The 17,209-nt window shown below is 32.4% G+C and overlaps 1 protein-coding gene across 1 annotated transcript; it reads left to right on the top strand.

Moving 5' to 3' along the window:
- The first annotated feature begins 5,352 nt into the window (after positions 1-5,352).
- LOC124847834 (uncharacterized) lies at positions 5,353-6,553 on the top strand. Its single transcript, XM_047325412.2, has 3 exons — positions 5,353-5,509; positions 5,597-5,658; positions 6,261-6,553. The coding sequence occupies exons 1-3, from the start codon at positions 5,392-5,394 to the stop codon at positions 6,375-6,377; spliced, it is 297 nt and encodes a 98-aa protein (XP_047181368.1). The 5' UTR covers positions 5,353-5,391; the 3' UTR covers positions 6,378-6,553.
- The last annotated feature ends 10,656 nt before the right edge of the window (positions 6,554-17,209 follow it).

Genomic DNA, 17,209 nt, shown 5'->3' with positions numbered 1-17,209 from the left:
CTTTGTCTTAGCTTATCCATATTTTTTACAGGCTTCATGCAAAGACTATCCGTGAATGGTCCTGGCCTTAATTATATGATTCATATCCACTTCATGTCTAAGATTAAGGATTTGTCTTGCAACCTTTCCAAACATCTCCATGAATATTAAGAGAGATTTATCATTTTCCTACCTAACATTCACCAAAGCAATGGATGTAAGATGATGCAATCGGATGATTGCAAGTTATGCCCCAAACTTAGAGCGGATGGTGGCAAAACTATCTATGAAGTTTGGCATCAACTAAGGGAATTTGGTAAAAGCTTATCCCTTCAATGAGATGGAGAATGATCTATAATAGACGAGATCACTCGAGGTGTAGAATGTCATTTGATTCATGAACATTCTAAGATGTTAATCAATAGAGTCGTCATACTTATAAAAAACAAGCATTCTCCATTTATCCAACAAAGGCGTTTCCATTATTCCTAGCGTGAATGCAAGCATCCTTACCATATTACAGTTGCCATAGACGGGTGATCCTTTCTAGCCCCTGAACTCCCCTCATGGGTCATCAACAAGACTCCTCATGCTACTTGGTTTGCATGGGTTGAGTTGATGCAAGAGGCACAAAATTCTTGACACTTTTTTCTTAACTCATAGTTGTGTTTTCAACACGAAGGGTCCTCAACTATTCTTCATAATTCCTCTACATCTCATTCATTTATCTTTGCAAGTTTCTCATCATTTCTATCAGATTAGGCTGGCTATTTGTTTCTTCTACAACCACGTTGTTTGTCATGTTCCTTGTAGTCATCATGGGATTAACAAGTTGTTCTCTCGAACCCACGGTGGATACCAAAATATTTCGGGTGTTGAATCGATTCTTCTAGCCTAGGTTATTAGTCTTCAACTAATCGCTCACAAATCTAAGTCTTATTCGTCAAACATCGGTTGATGAGTGATGCTAAAATTAGATTGGTTCAGATTATAAGGGTAATAAATGTGTAATTAATGTGTAATCTTTCTTCTTACCTCACACCACCATTTATAAAAAATTTTGATGGACTTTTGATTAGGATCAACCTAATTATTACTCAAACATGACTAATCATGATTTAACCTTTAATAAGATGGTTTTAAAATTAATTTGTTTTAGTTTGATCAACTGGTCTCCATAATGTTTCGGATCTAATAGTTCGACTATTACTAGACAAGTATGCTCTACATAAACAATGATCAAACATAAACCAAAACCCAATTAACCTTTTTATAGTAAAACCCACGTAACAATAATATGTACTCAAACCACACCTAAAAAAAATACCAAAACTAGTTAGCTTCTGTTATCTACCTAAAATTAATACATAAACCTTCAAAGTTTCTCTATGTAACATTGTTTCTCACCAAATGTAATACTTATTCACTTATTTAATATATATTTATAAACTTAACTTTTACCCTTTAACACCCTAGATTAAAAGAATTTATGTAATATTTTTAATAACAACAAAATATCAATTATACCGGTATATCTTTTTCTACATTTATTTTCATCTCTTAAAAATATTTGAAATAAAAATAATAATAAATCATTACATCTTATAATAACTTTTAAATAAATCCTTTTAAAACTAATTAATTACCAGCTCGTCTATTTTCTTTTAATTATTATAATTTTACATGATCTTACAAATTCATAAAATAATAATAACATACAAAAATAAGAATAAAATCATAAATAATAATTATAATAATAAAAATATTAAAAATAATAACTAGGAAAATAAACTCATAAAATATTAATAATAGTGTTTTACTTTTAATTTTTTTTTTAAAAAAAATCTGCATATTTTAATATGTAACTAGTGTTTTACTTTTTAATTATGTGAAATAAGATTGTAAGGTCCTGGAAACTATAAATGCTATTGGGTCTTATTTTCTGAGGCAGCCAAGCCCAAAGGGCCAAGGGCATCATGACCTTAGAGAGGGTCTCATCTTTTTCAACTCTGATCTTATTATCCAGTTCCTCCCTCTCTCTCTAAACTCAGTTTTCTCTAAGCCAGCTCTGCCTTCTCTCTACTCTTACTCACATTCGAACCGTTGCATTTTCGATTAGGTGGTGTTCTTTCGCTCACGGAGTTGAGGGCTTCCTATCCATCCGATTAGATTTTCCTTTGGACGGGTAAGTTGGTTTCTACTCTCTTCTCGGACCTAGGGCATGCAACTTTACTGTTGCATGCAACTGGTAGTACTCCTTTTTATTCTCTGCCTGTTCTAGCTCTAAGAGCTGTGTTGTCTCCACTTTAGTGGATTGTAGGATCTTGTTGGGTGTTGACTGTGTAGCTATCAAAGCCTTGCTACTATTGTGAGATGTACTATACTTGTAACCACATGGTAAGGGGAGGTAGTTGTATGTTTTAAATCTGTTTTATAAATGTGTATGCATGTGAATATTGAACTGGTATGTTGTCAGAGTGGTATGTTTGTTTGAGCACGTTGTATTATATGTATTGTTATGTGAGAACCATGGACTGTGTTGTGATGTAATGTACTGGGTGGATGAGTATAACTTATTGTAATTAATCAGGTTAGGAGTGGTCCATGGTGTAAAGTAAGTCACCACCTTGTTTTGAAAGACAACATAATGGATTGGTAGTGGTTTAGGTCTCTTGAGAGGAAGTGAGGTAGTGATTTTGAGAAGTAGGGGTTCGGAGCACAATGGGGCTGTTGGGACGTCTTAGACAAGTCAATTGTGACTTGTTAGGGTCATAAAACTAGACCAAAACGAGTTGCAAAGGTTAGAATTTGATTTGGGTGCTTAAGTTATTGAATTTGGTGTTCTAGAGTGGAAACTAAGTCTAAGTCACTTTAGAAGTGTAGTAACAATGTTTTTCATCACCTAGGCAAGTCTAACTAAGTATATAATATGAATTGAAGGCCTTAGAAGTTGGCCAAGAGGTCTAGAAATGGTAAGAACTGGTGTGAGTGTGTGATTTTGCAAAATTCGCATTCTGCAGATGATGCAGAGTCGCTATGCGAGCTTTCTTGCATAGCGAAACCCTATAGAGGGTGTTCACTGTCTGGGTAATTCGCCATGCGAGCTGGTGCGCTGTGCGAATTACCAAAGGGTGTTGCTCTTTGTTTGTGGACTCGCCTAGCGAGTCCTGTCGCTATGCGACTAGTGGTGGTCTGGGACCACTGCCCATTTAATTCGAAGAGCGAGTGGGGCGCATAACGAGAGTTTAGGGAGGGTTGGTCTCTGTCTGGATTCTTGCATAGTGACCTAGGTGTGCTATGCGAGAAACCGAAGTCTAATGCTTGTTTAGACTTAATTCGCAAGGTGACCTGGGTGGGTGCGCTATGCGAATTGTGCCAGTCTCGCCATGCGAGAGTGGTGCACTGTGCGACAAGTGTGGAGTCTGGTCCATTAATTACATCTTCTATTGTATTTGACTGATGTGTTCTGTGGTTGATTGGTGAAGTATTTCCCTGCATCAATAGTATTGTACTGTGATGTTCAAACAAGTATGTGGTTGGTATCAAAAGTGTATGGTTATAAGTGGTGGTAAGATGATCAAAGTGGTAATCCAAGTTCCATCCGTGTAGGATCTCTTGGTGAGATTCTTAGTGTTTAGAATGTAAGTAGGAGCTCAGTCTTGGGGGTCATCCTGAAACTACAATGACCTTTCTTCTCATGTAGAGAGGATTAGACCATCTGGTGAGGAGTAGTAGGAGGTCTTAGTCTTGGGGGCTTCTAGTATGCCTCAAGGCCCAGAACAGGCTAACCTTGTGAGTGTGGTAGGGCGGGGGAGCCCAAGTTTCATAAGTCACCACGAGTGCAAGACCCGTCATAGCTCGACTATCATTCTAAATTCCGGACGAGTCAAGTCTAGAGTGTTCATCATGTTAGGATGTGTGTTTACCTTGGTTGACTTAATTTAAAGCTTGTATGTACATCTTGTATTATTGTATGCTTTTTATATAATTAGCTCATCCTTCCTTTTGTGTTGTATGTTGGTTGGGTATGTTTCTTCTTGCGATGATCATCCACTTGGATGGGAGCAGATGTCGAGGAGGAGCCATTGGAGCAAGCCTTGGAGGAAGAGAATGTCGAATCCTAGTTCCCTTAGGATACTAGTACTTTAAATTATGTGTTTTAGAACTCTGTTTGTGGAACTTATGTTATTTTGGAAGACTCTTGTACTTCAATTTTAGCTTCACAGTAGTTTAAGGATAACTGTAATTCCTATACTATGTTACATGCTTCCAACTGCTTTCTATTATTATAAGTGTGTGACGTCTTTATTATATATGCATGCCTTATATTTTAGGAATGTCACAAAGATCTTGGACCAAATAGATATAACTAACTTGTTATCATTAATTTTAAACACAACAAAAAAAAATAGTAATCTTAAAAATTTATGAATTAAAACAATTATTTTATCTATACGGTCAATCAAATTATTCTATTTTTTTAGTTTTTTTTTTCATTTTTAATTTTGTTTCCATTTTTTGTTTTGAGAAATGAATTTAAAAAAGTAAAGAAGTAATAGAAATGAGAAAAAAATTGAAAAATGAAATTGCTTATATTTTCTCTTTGTTTCGATAAAATCCCAACTCTCTCAAATCGCCTTTTTTAAACCAAAGTTACAAGTGAATTGGGCTTGAATATTATTTATCTCGATTGTTATTCAATTTTAATCAACTTGGAACTTTCAAGTCCACTTAAATTAAAAAGAAGTTAGAATACAATTAAATTTTTATTTAAACATTTTTACTTTAAGATTTTGAAGTTAATTGCAAATTTTTATTTAGTCACGCGTAAATTAAAAAGTTGACGAAAAGTCATAGAGCGGGAAACACAAATATTAAATTTACATGTAAGTAAGAAATGTAAGGTTCATATTCATATTTCTTCTTCTAATACTATTGGTGTCAATACATTTTTTTTAAATAATAATTTTGCAATCTATGATAAATAAAGAATTTGTTTCTAAATGAAATTATACTAGATAAAAGTATACTGTATTATATAATATTGAAATATTTTCCAAAAAAATTTCCGTAACAAAACAAATATTAGGCCACATTTTTTACTTTGTCATATTGAAATTATTTCGTAAAGTAGTTACTGTAAAATAATATGAGAATTTGATCTTAAAATGATTTTCTTATTGATAATATAGTTATAAAATAGCAATAAATTGTTTTTCAAATACTTTTAAAAATGTTTTACATTTAATATTGTTTCAAAGATAATTTAAAAAAAAAATCTTTGGATATATTTTTATTTTAAAAAAGAAAACGGTTTTTAGAAATAAGAAAAAATAAACATGAACAAAATATTAAATAACTGATGTACCATAAGAAAATAAACTAAAACAAATTTCTAGGGTTAGGGTTTAAATGATCATAACCGTAGTTTATTTCTTCATTGTTGGGAGTAGATTGGGAAGCAGAGGAACAATGTCAAAGAAGAACAACCTCGCCAAGAGAAAGAAGCAATACGAATTCGATCTCCAAAGTACTTTCATCTTCGATTTCTCCCTTACTCAATCTCAGTTTCAATATTCATGTTTTGATTTTCGTGTTTGTGTTGATTTTCATTCAGGGGAGAAGCAAGAGAAGCAAAAGAAAGAGAAGAAGCTCCTTGCGAAGAAAAATAGTATGAAAGTCAGTGCTTGCTTCTCAATTCCTTTTTTTTTCGCTGGGATTTTACTGTTAAAAGAGTTGATGATTTTTGGTTTTGGGTTTCCTGTTTTTCGTTTGGATTTTAATTTTGTTATGTAAAAGGATTTTAGCTTTTTTATGCGAAAAAATTGGTCGTTGAATACTGAGATAATGGATCAAATTTAAAGTCTGTCATTCTTCTTAATTGATTTAATGCTGAAGTAACCAATGGTGGCTGCCCATTGGTTTTTGGATTTAGGGTTTAGTGCAGAAGGGGTTAGTTTCTAATGTGACCAACAGAGGTTTGAAGTTTTATTAGTAGAGATACTCACATTTAGTGTCCAACTTTGACTCGACCAGGTTTACCTCCAAAGGTGAATACGTTGTTGAGGGAAAAAAGGTTGAAACCTGTTGAGAGAAAAAAGAGAGTTGAAAGTTGAAATACGATAAACAGAATGTATGCTATATGATCTGAATATTAGATTCTAACTTTGGACTTGAAGGAAAACCAAAAGTATAGGAAGTTTGAATTGTGTATTTTTTTTATGTGTTTGTGTTTGAAGATTAATGTCTTTTGTTTGGTTTTGTTTTTGCTGAGTATTTAGGTTGATGGTAGAAACAAGAAAAAGGGTGGATTTCAGGTGGGGAAGAGAAAAGTGAAGGTCAAGTTGACTGCCCTTGCTAAAGCTAAGGCTGCCCAGGCAATGGAGCTTGACAATTGAGGTTTTACATTTGCAGTTTTCTACAATGTATTGAAATTGGTGGATGACAGTGTTGTTTTAAGGTTTAATAATACTTTGTTCTGTTCTGTTCTCTTCAGCTATATATATAACTATGATAGTGTAAGGTGTATATTATGTGACAAATTATGTTATAATATTTATCTCTCTTTTACAAATTTTTCGTCCAATCAACTGCTTGCTTCAACTTCTACATCTTTTAATTGATTGATACGATTTTATACTTGTGTCTTCTTTATGCTATGCTCGCTGCTTACACAGCATGTCTGTCTTGCAAGTAATTTGCCGAGATGAAGAGAGTTTGGCATTTTGTTTTCATGAGTTATTATGCTTTCTGTGTGCACTGGATGGTGTAGAAGAACTAGTGAGGTGTAATTGATGTCATTTTTTTGGTTTCAGTTATGTAAGTTTTATGGATTTAGATATCAGCAGAAAGGTTTCATGTCCACAAAATCTCCTTAGTTCTGCAATTCTATTTGATTTTGAGGCAAAATGGTATGCTTGTGGTTTAAACTCTTTATTAAGATACCTGGAAAAGGCAATGGATTCTCTCATGTTAAATCTGAACATAACTAGATCTTGTTCAAATCGTGTGTGTCTCTCCCTCCCTCGTAACGATTATTTAAAATGATAAAAATTGTCGTTAGAAAGTATTAGTAATTAACTAATGAGTACTACTAAAGGTATTGCCTAAATTTATCAAACCATTCAAAGTCTGAACTCGTGCCATGCCTATGGTAGCAATGTGCATATTCTAAGCAGTAGATTCTATTATATTTCTCGCTTATTCATTTTTTGGAATATGCCCTGTTTGTAATGCGTGCGAAAAACACCAGATTGAAGGAGATTGACTTCTGAGACTTTATTCCTTTCTGAGAAAAGTGGAAACAGAAGGCAGTGTGGCAAGAAAATGAGAGAAACTGGTAAAGAAAATAACTTGAGAATAGAAGTTAAATTTACTAAGACTATTAGTCTCTTCATTTTCTCTATTAGCAATATAGTATATGACTTCAAAATATTTTGTAACCTCTTAGTGGAATGCTAGTCTTTATGCTTCAATCAGACAATTTGGCTGCCAAATGAAATGTGTTGTTGCTTCTCCATACTACTTTGTCCATGGTGGAAGGGTTGATGAACTGACACAGACACACACGCACGTACGTATGTGTATTTCAATAGTTTAAAACTGTCTGGAGAATTTTATAAGGAAAAAGAAAGAAAAATAAAATCATTTTCTTTATTAATTAAAATTAATATATCCATAAATTGATATATAAAAGTTATTTAATAAATTGATTTTAAGTTGTAGAAAGATTATTTTTTTTCTTTTCATGGATAAAGTATAGGCCCTCGTATTTATGCCTTTTAATATATCCATTTCACAAAACAAATTCAGACCAAGGAAAATAGAAGTGTGCTCAAGGAATTAATACTTTCAAGTGTCCTTAAGAAATAAATAGATTTAAAAGAAAAGAAAAATATTTTTGAAAGCAATAAACAAACACTTGTTGTTGGTCTTGTCTGGGGTTTGGTGTATTGGGCCAGACTTGGGTGAATGAGGCTCAGCCCAGAATCACAAGCATCAGTGACCCAATAACTCCCCATGAAATAAAGACAATTAATATTTCCATTTGTCAGTTCTATGTAAACACTTTATTTTTTGAAAAACTTACATTTCAGAGAGTTAAAATTTGACCATAATTTAAAGGTATTTTCTGAAGTGTTAAAATTTTAAAACATTCTCACAAGAAACTCTCTGGAGACTAAAATTTAGAAGAAGAAAAAAAATGAAACACTAGGAAAACAATCTTTGTATTATTTTGAACAATTGATGGAAATGAAGCAGAAGCCAAACACATGGTTTGATATTATTGGAGTGTTTGTTGTGTGGAGAGTGATTCAAAATTCAAATGTGAAGAGGGGCAAGTTGCATTAAAGAGATTGTGACCACACATAGCAGACAACCTCATTTGTGAAAACCACATGGACATGACATGACACAATGTTATCCAGTTATTCCTCTTTCCTTGTGTTCAATATTCATCACACGCCTTGCCTCACATAATCAATGTCACAATGAAAGTACACACTCTATATGCCTACTATATTTGAAATTGTTTTTTAAGTTGTTTTTTAATTTTTATATAATTTAAATTGAAAAATATTTAATATTACAAGTTAAATATATGAAAATTACACTATAAAAGTTATAAAAAAAAGAAATTTTTAAATTGGAAATCAAAAAACAAATTACTTTTTTATAAATAAATAAAAATGATTGGTACTTGGTAGAATGACCGGTTTAAATACAATTGTTTTTTAAATTAAAAAAACAAAAAATTAAAACAAAATAGAAGCAGTAAAAAGTTTAATAAAAAATTAAAGTTTTTTAAAATTATAATATAATTACATAATAACATGTTTTATTTAAAAAGTACAGTTTTTATTTGTATAATAATACTTATGTTGATATATCATTTTATGTCATTTTATATTTATTAACTAACTTATCTAATTTTATATAAGAAAAACATTAAAAATATTCTTTTAAAATTAATTCATCTATTCACTTTTACTTTATGATTAAATATTTTCTATATTTTTTTCTAATATCTTCCCTTTATCAAAAAGGGGTTAAAAGTAATATACTTGATAATTCAATTATATTATACACAATAATTCAATGATATTATATGTCATCGATGTAATAATTCTATAATAGCATATGTTACATAATTATACAAAGAATTTAGTTTTATAATTTTTGTATTGTATAGAGGATATAATTATATATATATATATATATATATATATATATATATATATATATATATATATATATACACTTTTTCCTAATTTACTGTTAATAATACAAGTAATTATAAAATTGTTACAAGTTTCAATTTTATTTTGTTTTCTTTTTTATCCATTCATTCTGTAACATCCCAAATTCTCATACTTGATATTACATAAATAATATGAAAACTGTAACATTTCTACAGTCATTCATTTGAAAATATAAAATATCTCACATTAATTACATAAATTTAAACTCAGATTTCAACTTAAAGATAACCCGAGTTTTTCTTTACTATCCTTCCTCCTCCGTCTTCACTTGTATTGGATTAGACGACGCTCCTTCATCTGCTCCCGTATAACAAATACGTTATACGATCATCGCAAAAATATGATTTTTCCGGTACATGCACAAATAAATAAGGGTGAGCTACCATGCAACCAATTATTAAAATGAGGCATGATACTACTACTACGCCTAACTCATTTATGAAAATGATTTTTTTTGCTAGACTCAATTATCCGGATCTAACGTTGATGGAAGTCTCGGATGGTCGTGCACTTGTGATGACCTCCACTCCTCATACTAAAAATCATGGCCAGATACAACTTGTCAACCACAAGGTTAGTCCGTTAACACTATGTCCAAAATTGGGACATAGACAAGGACCTCCTGCCCCTCTCACCACCTAACTCATCCTTCTCTACTTGAGATTGGAGAGTTATTAGAGTATCCAGGATGACCTTCCATACAGGACCCTCAACATCAACGTGTACACAATACCATGCTACTACAAAATCTCTCCGCGAGACTCATATCATGTTCATATTTATCAACTCATACCATACCATTACAAAATCTTCTCATACTACTCATATCATGTTCAGATGCATAATTTCATATCAACATCATAAAATACATTCATCACAGAAATCATACAAGATAAATATATTACAAACAAATTAACAATAATAAAATATTACTATAAATTGTCACCGGAGAAGAATCAAATGTTTGAAGATCATTAAAATAATCTTAATAAAATTTCTTGGGGAAACAAGAAGTTGAATCTGGCAGAGCCGGTTAGACAACTTCTCATCCTTCCAGGAAGATGCAATAAAAATTAAATAGAACAATAAAAGTTCTGGGGAAACAAGAAGTTGAATCTGGCAGAGCCGGTTAGACAACTTCTCATCCTTCCAGGAATACAATGTAATTAAATAATAAGAATAATAACAGGTCTGGGGAAATAAGAAGTTGAATCTGGCAGAGCCGGTTAGACAACTTCTAATCCTTCCAAAAATAAAAACGAATAAGGAAAACAATATAAAGTATGGGGAAACAAGAAGTTGAATCTGGCAGAGCCGGTTAGACAACTTCTAATCCATCCAAAAATAAAAAACGAATAAGGAAAACAATATAAAGTATGGGAAACAAGAAGTTGAATCTGGCAGAGCCGGTTAGACAACTTCTAATCCATCCAAAAATACAACAATAAACAATTAATAGCATACATATGGCATAACATAATCAACATCACATTTTACAACTATCACACTTGGATCTAAACAAAGAAGCATGTTCTCATCCAAAATTCAAAATCATACAGAAACAAAATACTTCACATTCAAGATTTAAGATAAACTAAAAGCAACATATACAAGACTCAAAATAATATCAAACAAAATGTAACTCCCCTTACCTCTATTCCAGACTTAGGTTCCTCTTCTCAAACCGTTCTCCAGAAACTTCCAGAATTTCCCCTCTTCAACTAGAATTTCCTCTAACTCTCTTCTCTCACAATTTCTCTAGAATTTTGGTGTAAATCTTCATCCTCCCCCCTTGGCTATTTATAGCCAAAAATTTTTACTATTCATTTTTACTATTCATTTTTACTATTCACTTTTACTATTCATTTTTACTATTCAAAAATTATTTTTTATTCACCATTCTTATCTCTGAATAATTGATTCTACGTGGAGTGTCCTCTTCCACAATTTATTTTAATATTTTTTTTTTAACTATTCACTATTCACTATTCACTATTCACTATTTTACTATTTACTATTCATTCATTTTTTTTTTTTTTTTAACTTTTAAAATAAATTCTCAAATTTTTAAACTCCTTCCTTTGAAATTATTATTATTGTTACCTATCATAAATTTTAATTTTATTTTTTTTTTACCATACTTTTATTAACTTTATAAAAATAAAAATAAAAAATAAAAAAAATAACTATTTATTAAATTTAAATATTTTTTTTTTCATGGGTCTTACATTCTCCCCAACAACAAAAATTTTCGACCTCGAAAATTCGACACTTCACAAAAAAAGATGGGGATAAGAATGTTTTACATCATCTTCTAATTCCCATGTATAGTCACCTGTTTTCCTATTCCAAACCACTCTGACTAAGTTGATATTTCTCCAAACCATTTTATCATATGACCTTCTATACCGAATGGTTAAATTATTTTACTAGAAGATCCTTTCTAATTTGAATATTTTATACTTCGAAAATGCAGAAAAGATTAGATACTACTACCATTTATTTATTATTATTATTTTTTTTTAACCGATACTATTGAAGCCTCCGGTATGCCTGACCGGAACTGTGGGCACAGTGAGATTTTGGCTATATAAGGAGGAGCGAACCGCGTTGAGCGACACTTTGAGGCGTTGCGATTTTTGAGTGTGTGAGAGAGTGTGAGGTCTTCTAAGTGAGAGAGCTTTCGAGCGATCCTCTGGGTGTGAGTGAGATCTGAGCGCTGAGAGTTCTGAGTGTGAGAGCTTGTGGGATTAGAACGACTGAGTGTGATAGATCGGAGAGCCTTTCGGCAAGCTTCAATCTTTATGTTCCAGGGCTTTGCTCCGCCTCGAGTAAGTACTTCTTTTCTCTTATCTTTTCCTTTCCTTTACCCAGCTTCTCCTTCTTCTTTACTTCTTGCTTCTTTTCTTTCCTTCCTTCTTCTTGCTTCCTTTCATGCACTTTTTCTTTTCTGAGCTTTTATTACTCGCAATTATATTCTACTCTCTTCTTTACTTTCCGCTCGTTATATTACTTCTGCTCCTTTACTTGCTTTCTTCTTCTACTATTTTTCATTTTTTATTAACTAAAACTAAGAATACACTGTCTTAACAAAGATAAGGGTATATCGGCTGGAAACCAGACGTTAATCTCCCTTCGTTTGAAGGTATGGCAGAGACAATCGGGTAGAACAACGCCACGTACCCCGTAAAAATGAAACTTTAGAAAAAAAAAACTTTATATGTATGCACAAAATGGACACGAACGTAGATCCGTTTAGGAACATTTGCGAGGACCGTGAAACAGATCTATTTTTGGACATTGAGACTTCAAAAATTGGACAATGAAAATTGAACTAACAAGAAGAAGCAAAATGAAAAACTTAACTTAAATTGGAACCTGACTTCACTGTAATAAATCTTTTTACTTTTACTTTACTTTATGCACAAAAACTTAGAAAATGGATATGGAAGCCAAGACAGTTCATAAACGATGGCGATCTACCCCGGAACAAGTTGGAATCTTGCTGAACATCTTCAATCATGGGATCATTAATCCTAGTCGAGATCAAATTCGCGAGATTACAGGACGACTCAAGGAGTACGGAGAAGTTGGAGAATATAGCGTCTATTGTTGGTTTCAAAACCATGGAAATCGGGTGAAACATCGACGCTTGCCGCAAAACGTCCCTGGTACATCTGAACCTTCATATGCCCTCCTTCCGCCGTTTATGTATGGTAAACCCTTTTTTTTTTTTTTTTTTTTTCTAATTTTCTTTATTTATCTCTGACTACTACTATTATTATTATTATAATTTTTTTTTTTCACTACCGAAGATCCTTCATGGGTAATTCCACAGACTCCAAGGCTCCTAGATCTCTTTCCCATCCCCGCTATACATGAAGAAGAAGAGAAAGTTACTCCACCCATGCCGTTTCGCATCAAAGCTCCTTCCACGGGGCTTTCCTTACGACCGCCTTCTACCGATGAATAGTCTTTATGATTTTATTTTATTTTATTTTTGTTGGAGTGTAATAATTAACGATCACTTCTGATCGACTCTAGAACATCTTTATTATTAGTAGTAGTAGTATTATTAGTATTATTAATTAAATCTAACGTAAACTAACTAACTATCATTTTTTTTTTCTTTCTCTTGATTCACGGTAAGGTAAGTCAGATCTGTCGGTTTTTTTTTTTTTTTTTTTTTCTAGTAGCATTAATTTGTTTAAGTAGTGTAAGATAGATTTTATTTATTACAAGGGTAAGACCATCTTCGGGGTAATGGTTAATCGTTTATCTATGACAATTATAATTCATCTCTGTGATTTCAGAATAGTTGGCTATATAAGGTTCTTCTAAAACTCTAAGGAAATAGCTATGAGCTTTTTGAGAATACAGTGTGTGGAAAATCGAAGCGGTTCTCTTTGAGTTGTCAAGACGGTCAACTACCGGTTCGTCTATCGAAGGAAGATTTTAATCTGCGCTATTCTGGTTCGTTTGCCGAAGGAGAGTTTTTATCATTCTTTTTATTCACTCTATTGTAAATCTTTAAAAAAATTTAGTGAAAACGTTAATCACTCTTTATTGTGATTATCAACTGGATGTAGATTCTTTTGAATCGAACCAGGATAAAAATTCTGTGTTGAATTTTCTTGCTCTCTATACTTTTTACATTTTACGCATACCCACTGTTTGATGAATTTTATCTAAGAAAATTAATTTCCTAAAACTGACCATCTTAAAACGAGTTTAATCGAATGGAACCTAATAATCATTTGAACGAACGGTAACAACTCAACACTTGACCGAACGATTCCCAATAATCATTTGACCGAACGGTAACAAACCAAACAGTACTAAATCAGCACCTAACTGAACGGTACTACAACAACCCTATACTAGACATAATATATGTAAATTACACACAGACTAATAATCCAAGATAATATCATGTGAAAATTCTAATACCTACTTCACAACACCAACCAAGGATTCATACACCATAAAGATTTGTCTTTTCTTCACCACTTATCTTCGTTAAACCCATTTTTAACTTGATCAACTTCTGATATATATAATCGTTTGTTTTCCTTAAACTCAACACTTCTTAAAACCATAACCACCTAAAATCGAATTGAAACTATCAAACCTCTCTTATGATCACGCCTTAAATCTATGAAAGAATGACAATTATTCACTTAGACTAAGATCTTAAAATACTTCATTTCTTCTATACTCTATGCCTTATCTGACTGCTTCTCAAAATCTTCTTCTTCTACTTATTTATTTATTTTTTTTTTAACCACTATCTTATTGAGATTCCAACCATTACTGATACATCGATCCATGTTACCAATCTCACACAATGCCACTCCGTTTCTCACCAACACTTCCTTCTCTTATGACTTTTAATGTTACTGATATAGTAAACGAAACTGATTTCTCAAACCTTGCTACATTCATGCTTATCCAGAGCTTCTCTTAATCTAGCCTTTGAACTCAACTCTTCGTAAGATATCTAATCTCCTGATTTGGTTCTGGAAAACTTCTTAAAACATTACTTCTAAACACCAACATCTTTACTCTTCCTTTGAAGCCTAAATTTTTAGTCTTCTAACACCTTATCTTCGAGGCAAGAATTTGTCTCAAAGGCTTAAACTAATTCTAATAAAGGTATACAACTCAAGTTGTCCTTGAATCTGCATTCCTCTACTATTATAGAGCACATTACACCACCACAAAGGCAAGAACAAGACATGAATTACTACAGGAAACAACACTAAAACTCTAACTCTTTCTTACCTCAAACCTTCAGAATTAAGAAAGGAAATTCCTCTTTGATAAAGTCATGAGTGTGCACCCTCATTTCTCTTTATCAAGATGCTTTTCTATTCTTAAAACCTTAAGTCGGTTGCACTCATTCTATGTTTTAAACTTCGAAAGACATGACAATTCATGTCATTTATACTCAACTCTTCGCGGAAAGGCACACAACCCGCAAGTTCTAAGGACGAACTGCTCTGATACCACTAATGTAACATCCCAAATTCTCATACTTGATATTACATAAATAATATGAAAACTGTAACATTTCTACAGTCATTCATTTGAAAATATAAAATATCTCACATTAATTACATAAATTTAAACTCAGATTTCAACTTAAAGATAACCCGAGTTTTTCTTTACTATCCTTCCTCCTCCGTCTTCACTTGTATTGGATTAGACGACGTTCCTTCATCTGCTCCCGTATAACAAATACGTTATACGATCATCGCAAAAATATGATTTTTCCGGTACATGCACAAATAAATAAGGGTGAGCTACCATGCAACCAATTATTAAAATGAGGCATGATACTACTACTACGCCTAACTCATATTTATGAAAATGATTTTTTTTGCTAGACTCAATTATCCGGATCTAACGTTGATGGAAGTCTCGGATGGTCGTGCACTTGTGATGACCTCCACTCCTCATACTAAAAATCATGGCCAGATACAACTTGTCAACCACAAGGTTAGTCCGTTAACACTATGTCCAAAATTGGGACATAGACAAGGACCTCCTGCCCCTCTCACCACCTAACTCATCCTTCTCTACTTGAGATTGGAGAGTTATTAGAGTATCCAGGATGACCTTCCATACAGGACCCTCAACATCAACGTGTACACAATACCATGCTACTACAAAATCTCTCCGCGAGACTCATATCATGTTCATATTTATCAACTCATACCATACCATTACAAAATCTTCTCATACTACTCATATCATGTTCAGATGCATAATTTCATATCAACATCATAAAATACATTCATCACAGAAATCATACAAGATAAATATATTACAAACAAATTAACAATAATAAAATATTACTATAAATTGTCACCGGAGAAGAATCAAATGTTTGAAGATCATTAAAATAATCTTAATAAAATTTCTTGGGGAAACAAGAAGTTGAATCTGGCAGAGCCGGTTAGACAACTTCTCATCCTTCCAGGAAGATGCAATAAAAATTAAATAGAACAATAAAAGTTCTGGGGAAACAAGAAGTTGAATCTGGCAGAGCCGGTTAGACAACTTCTCATCCTTCCAGGAATACAATGTAATTAAATAATAAGAATAATAACAGGTCTGGGGAAATAAGAAGTTGAATCTGGCAGAGCCGGTTAGACAACTTCTAATCCTTCCAAAAATAAAAACGAATAAGGAAAACAATATAAAGTATGGGGAAACAAGAAGTTGAATCTGGCAGAGCCGGTTAGACAACTTCTAATCCATCCAAAAATAAAAAACGAATAAGGAAAACAATATAAAGTATGGGAAACAAGAAGTTGAATCTGGCAGAGCCGGTTAGACAACTTCTAATCCATCCAAAAATACAACAATAAACAATTAATAGCATACATATGGCATAACATAATCAACATCACATTTTACAACTATCACACTTGGATCTAAACAAAGAAGCATGTTCTCATCCAAAATTCAAAATCATACAGAAACAAAATACTTCACATTCAAGATTTAAGATAAACTAAAAGCAACATATACAAGACTCAAAATAATATCAAACAAAATGTAACTCCCCTTACCTCTATTCCAGACTTAGGTTCCTCTTCTCAAACCGTTCTCCAGAAACTTCCAGAATTTCCCCTCTTCAACTAGAATTTCCTCTAACTCTCTTCTCTCACAATTTCTCTAGAATTTTGGTGTAAATCTTCATCCTCCCCCCTTGGCTATTTATAGCCAAAAATTTTTACTATTCATTTTTACTATTCATTTTTACTATTCACTTTTACTATTCATTTTTACTATTCAAAAATTATTTTTTATTCACCATTCTTATCTCTGAATAATTGATTCTACGTGGAGTGTCCTCTTCCACAATTTATTTTAATATTTTTTTTTTAACTATTCACTATTCACTATTCACTATTCACTATTTTACTATTTACTATTCATTCATTTTTTTTTTTTTT

The sequence above is a fragment of the Vigna umbellata genome, chromosome 11, assembly GCF_029865625.1.
Source record: "Vigna umbellata cultivar VRB3 chromosome 11, Vumbellata_1.0, whole genome shotgun sequence".
Taxonomy (NCBI): domain Eukaryota; kingdom Viridiplantae; phylum Streptophyta; class Magnoliopsida; order Fabales; family Fabaceae; genus Vigna; species Vigna umbellata.
Note: the sequence above shows the minus strand (reverse complement) of the source record. Positions and strands in the feature narration are given on the sequence as shown.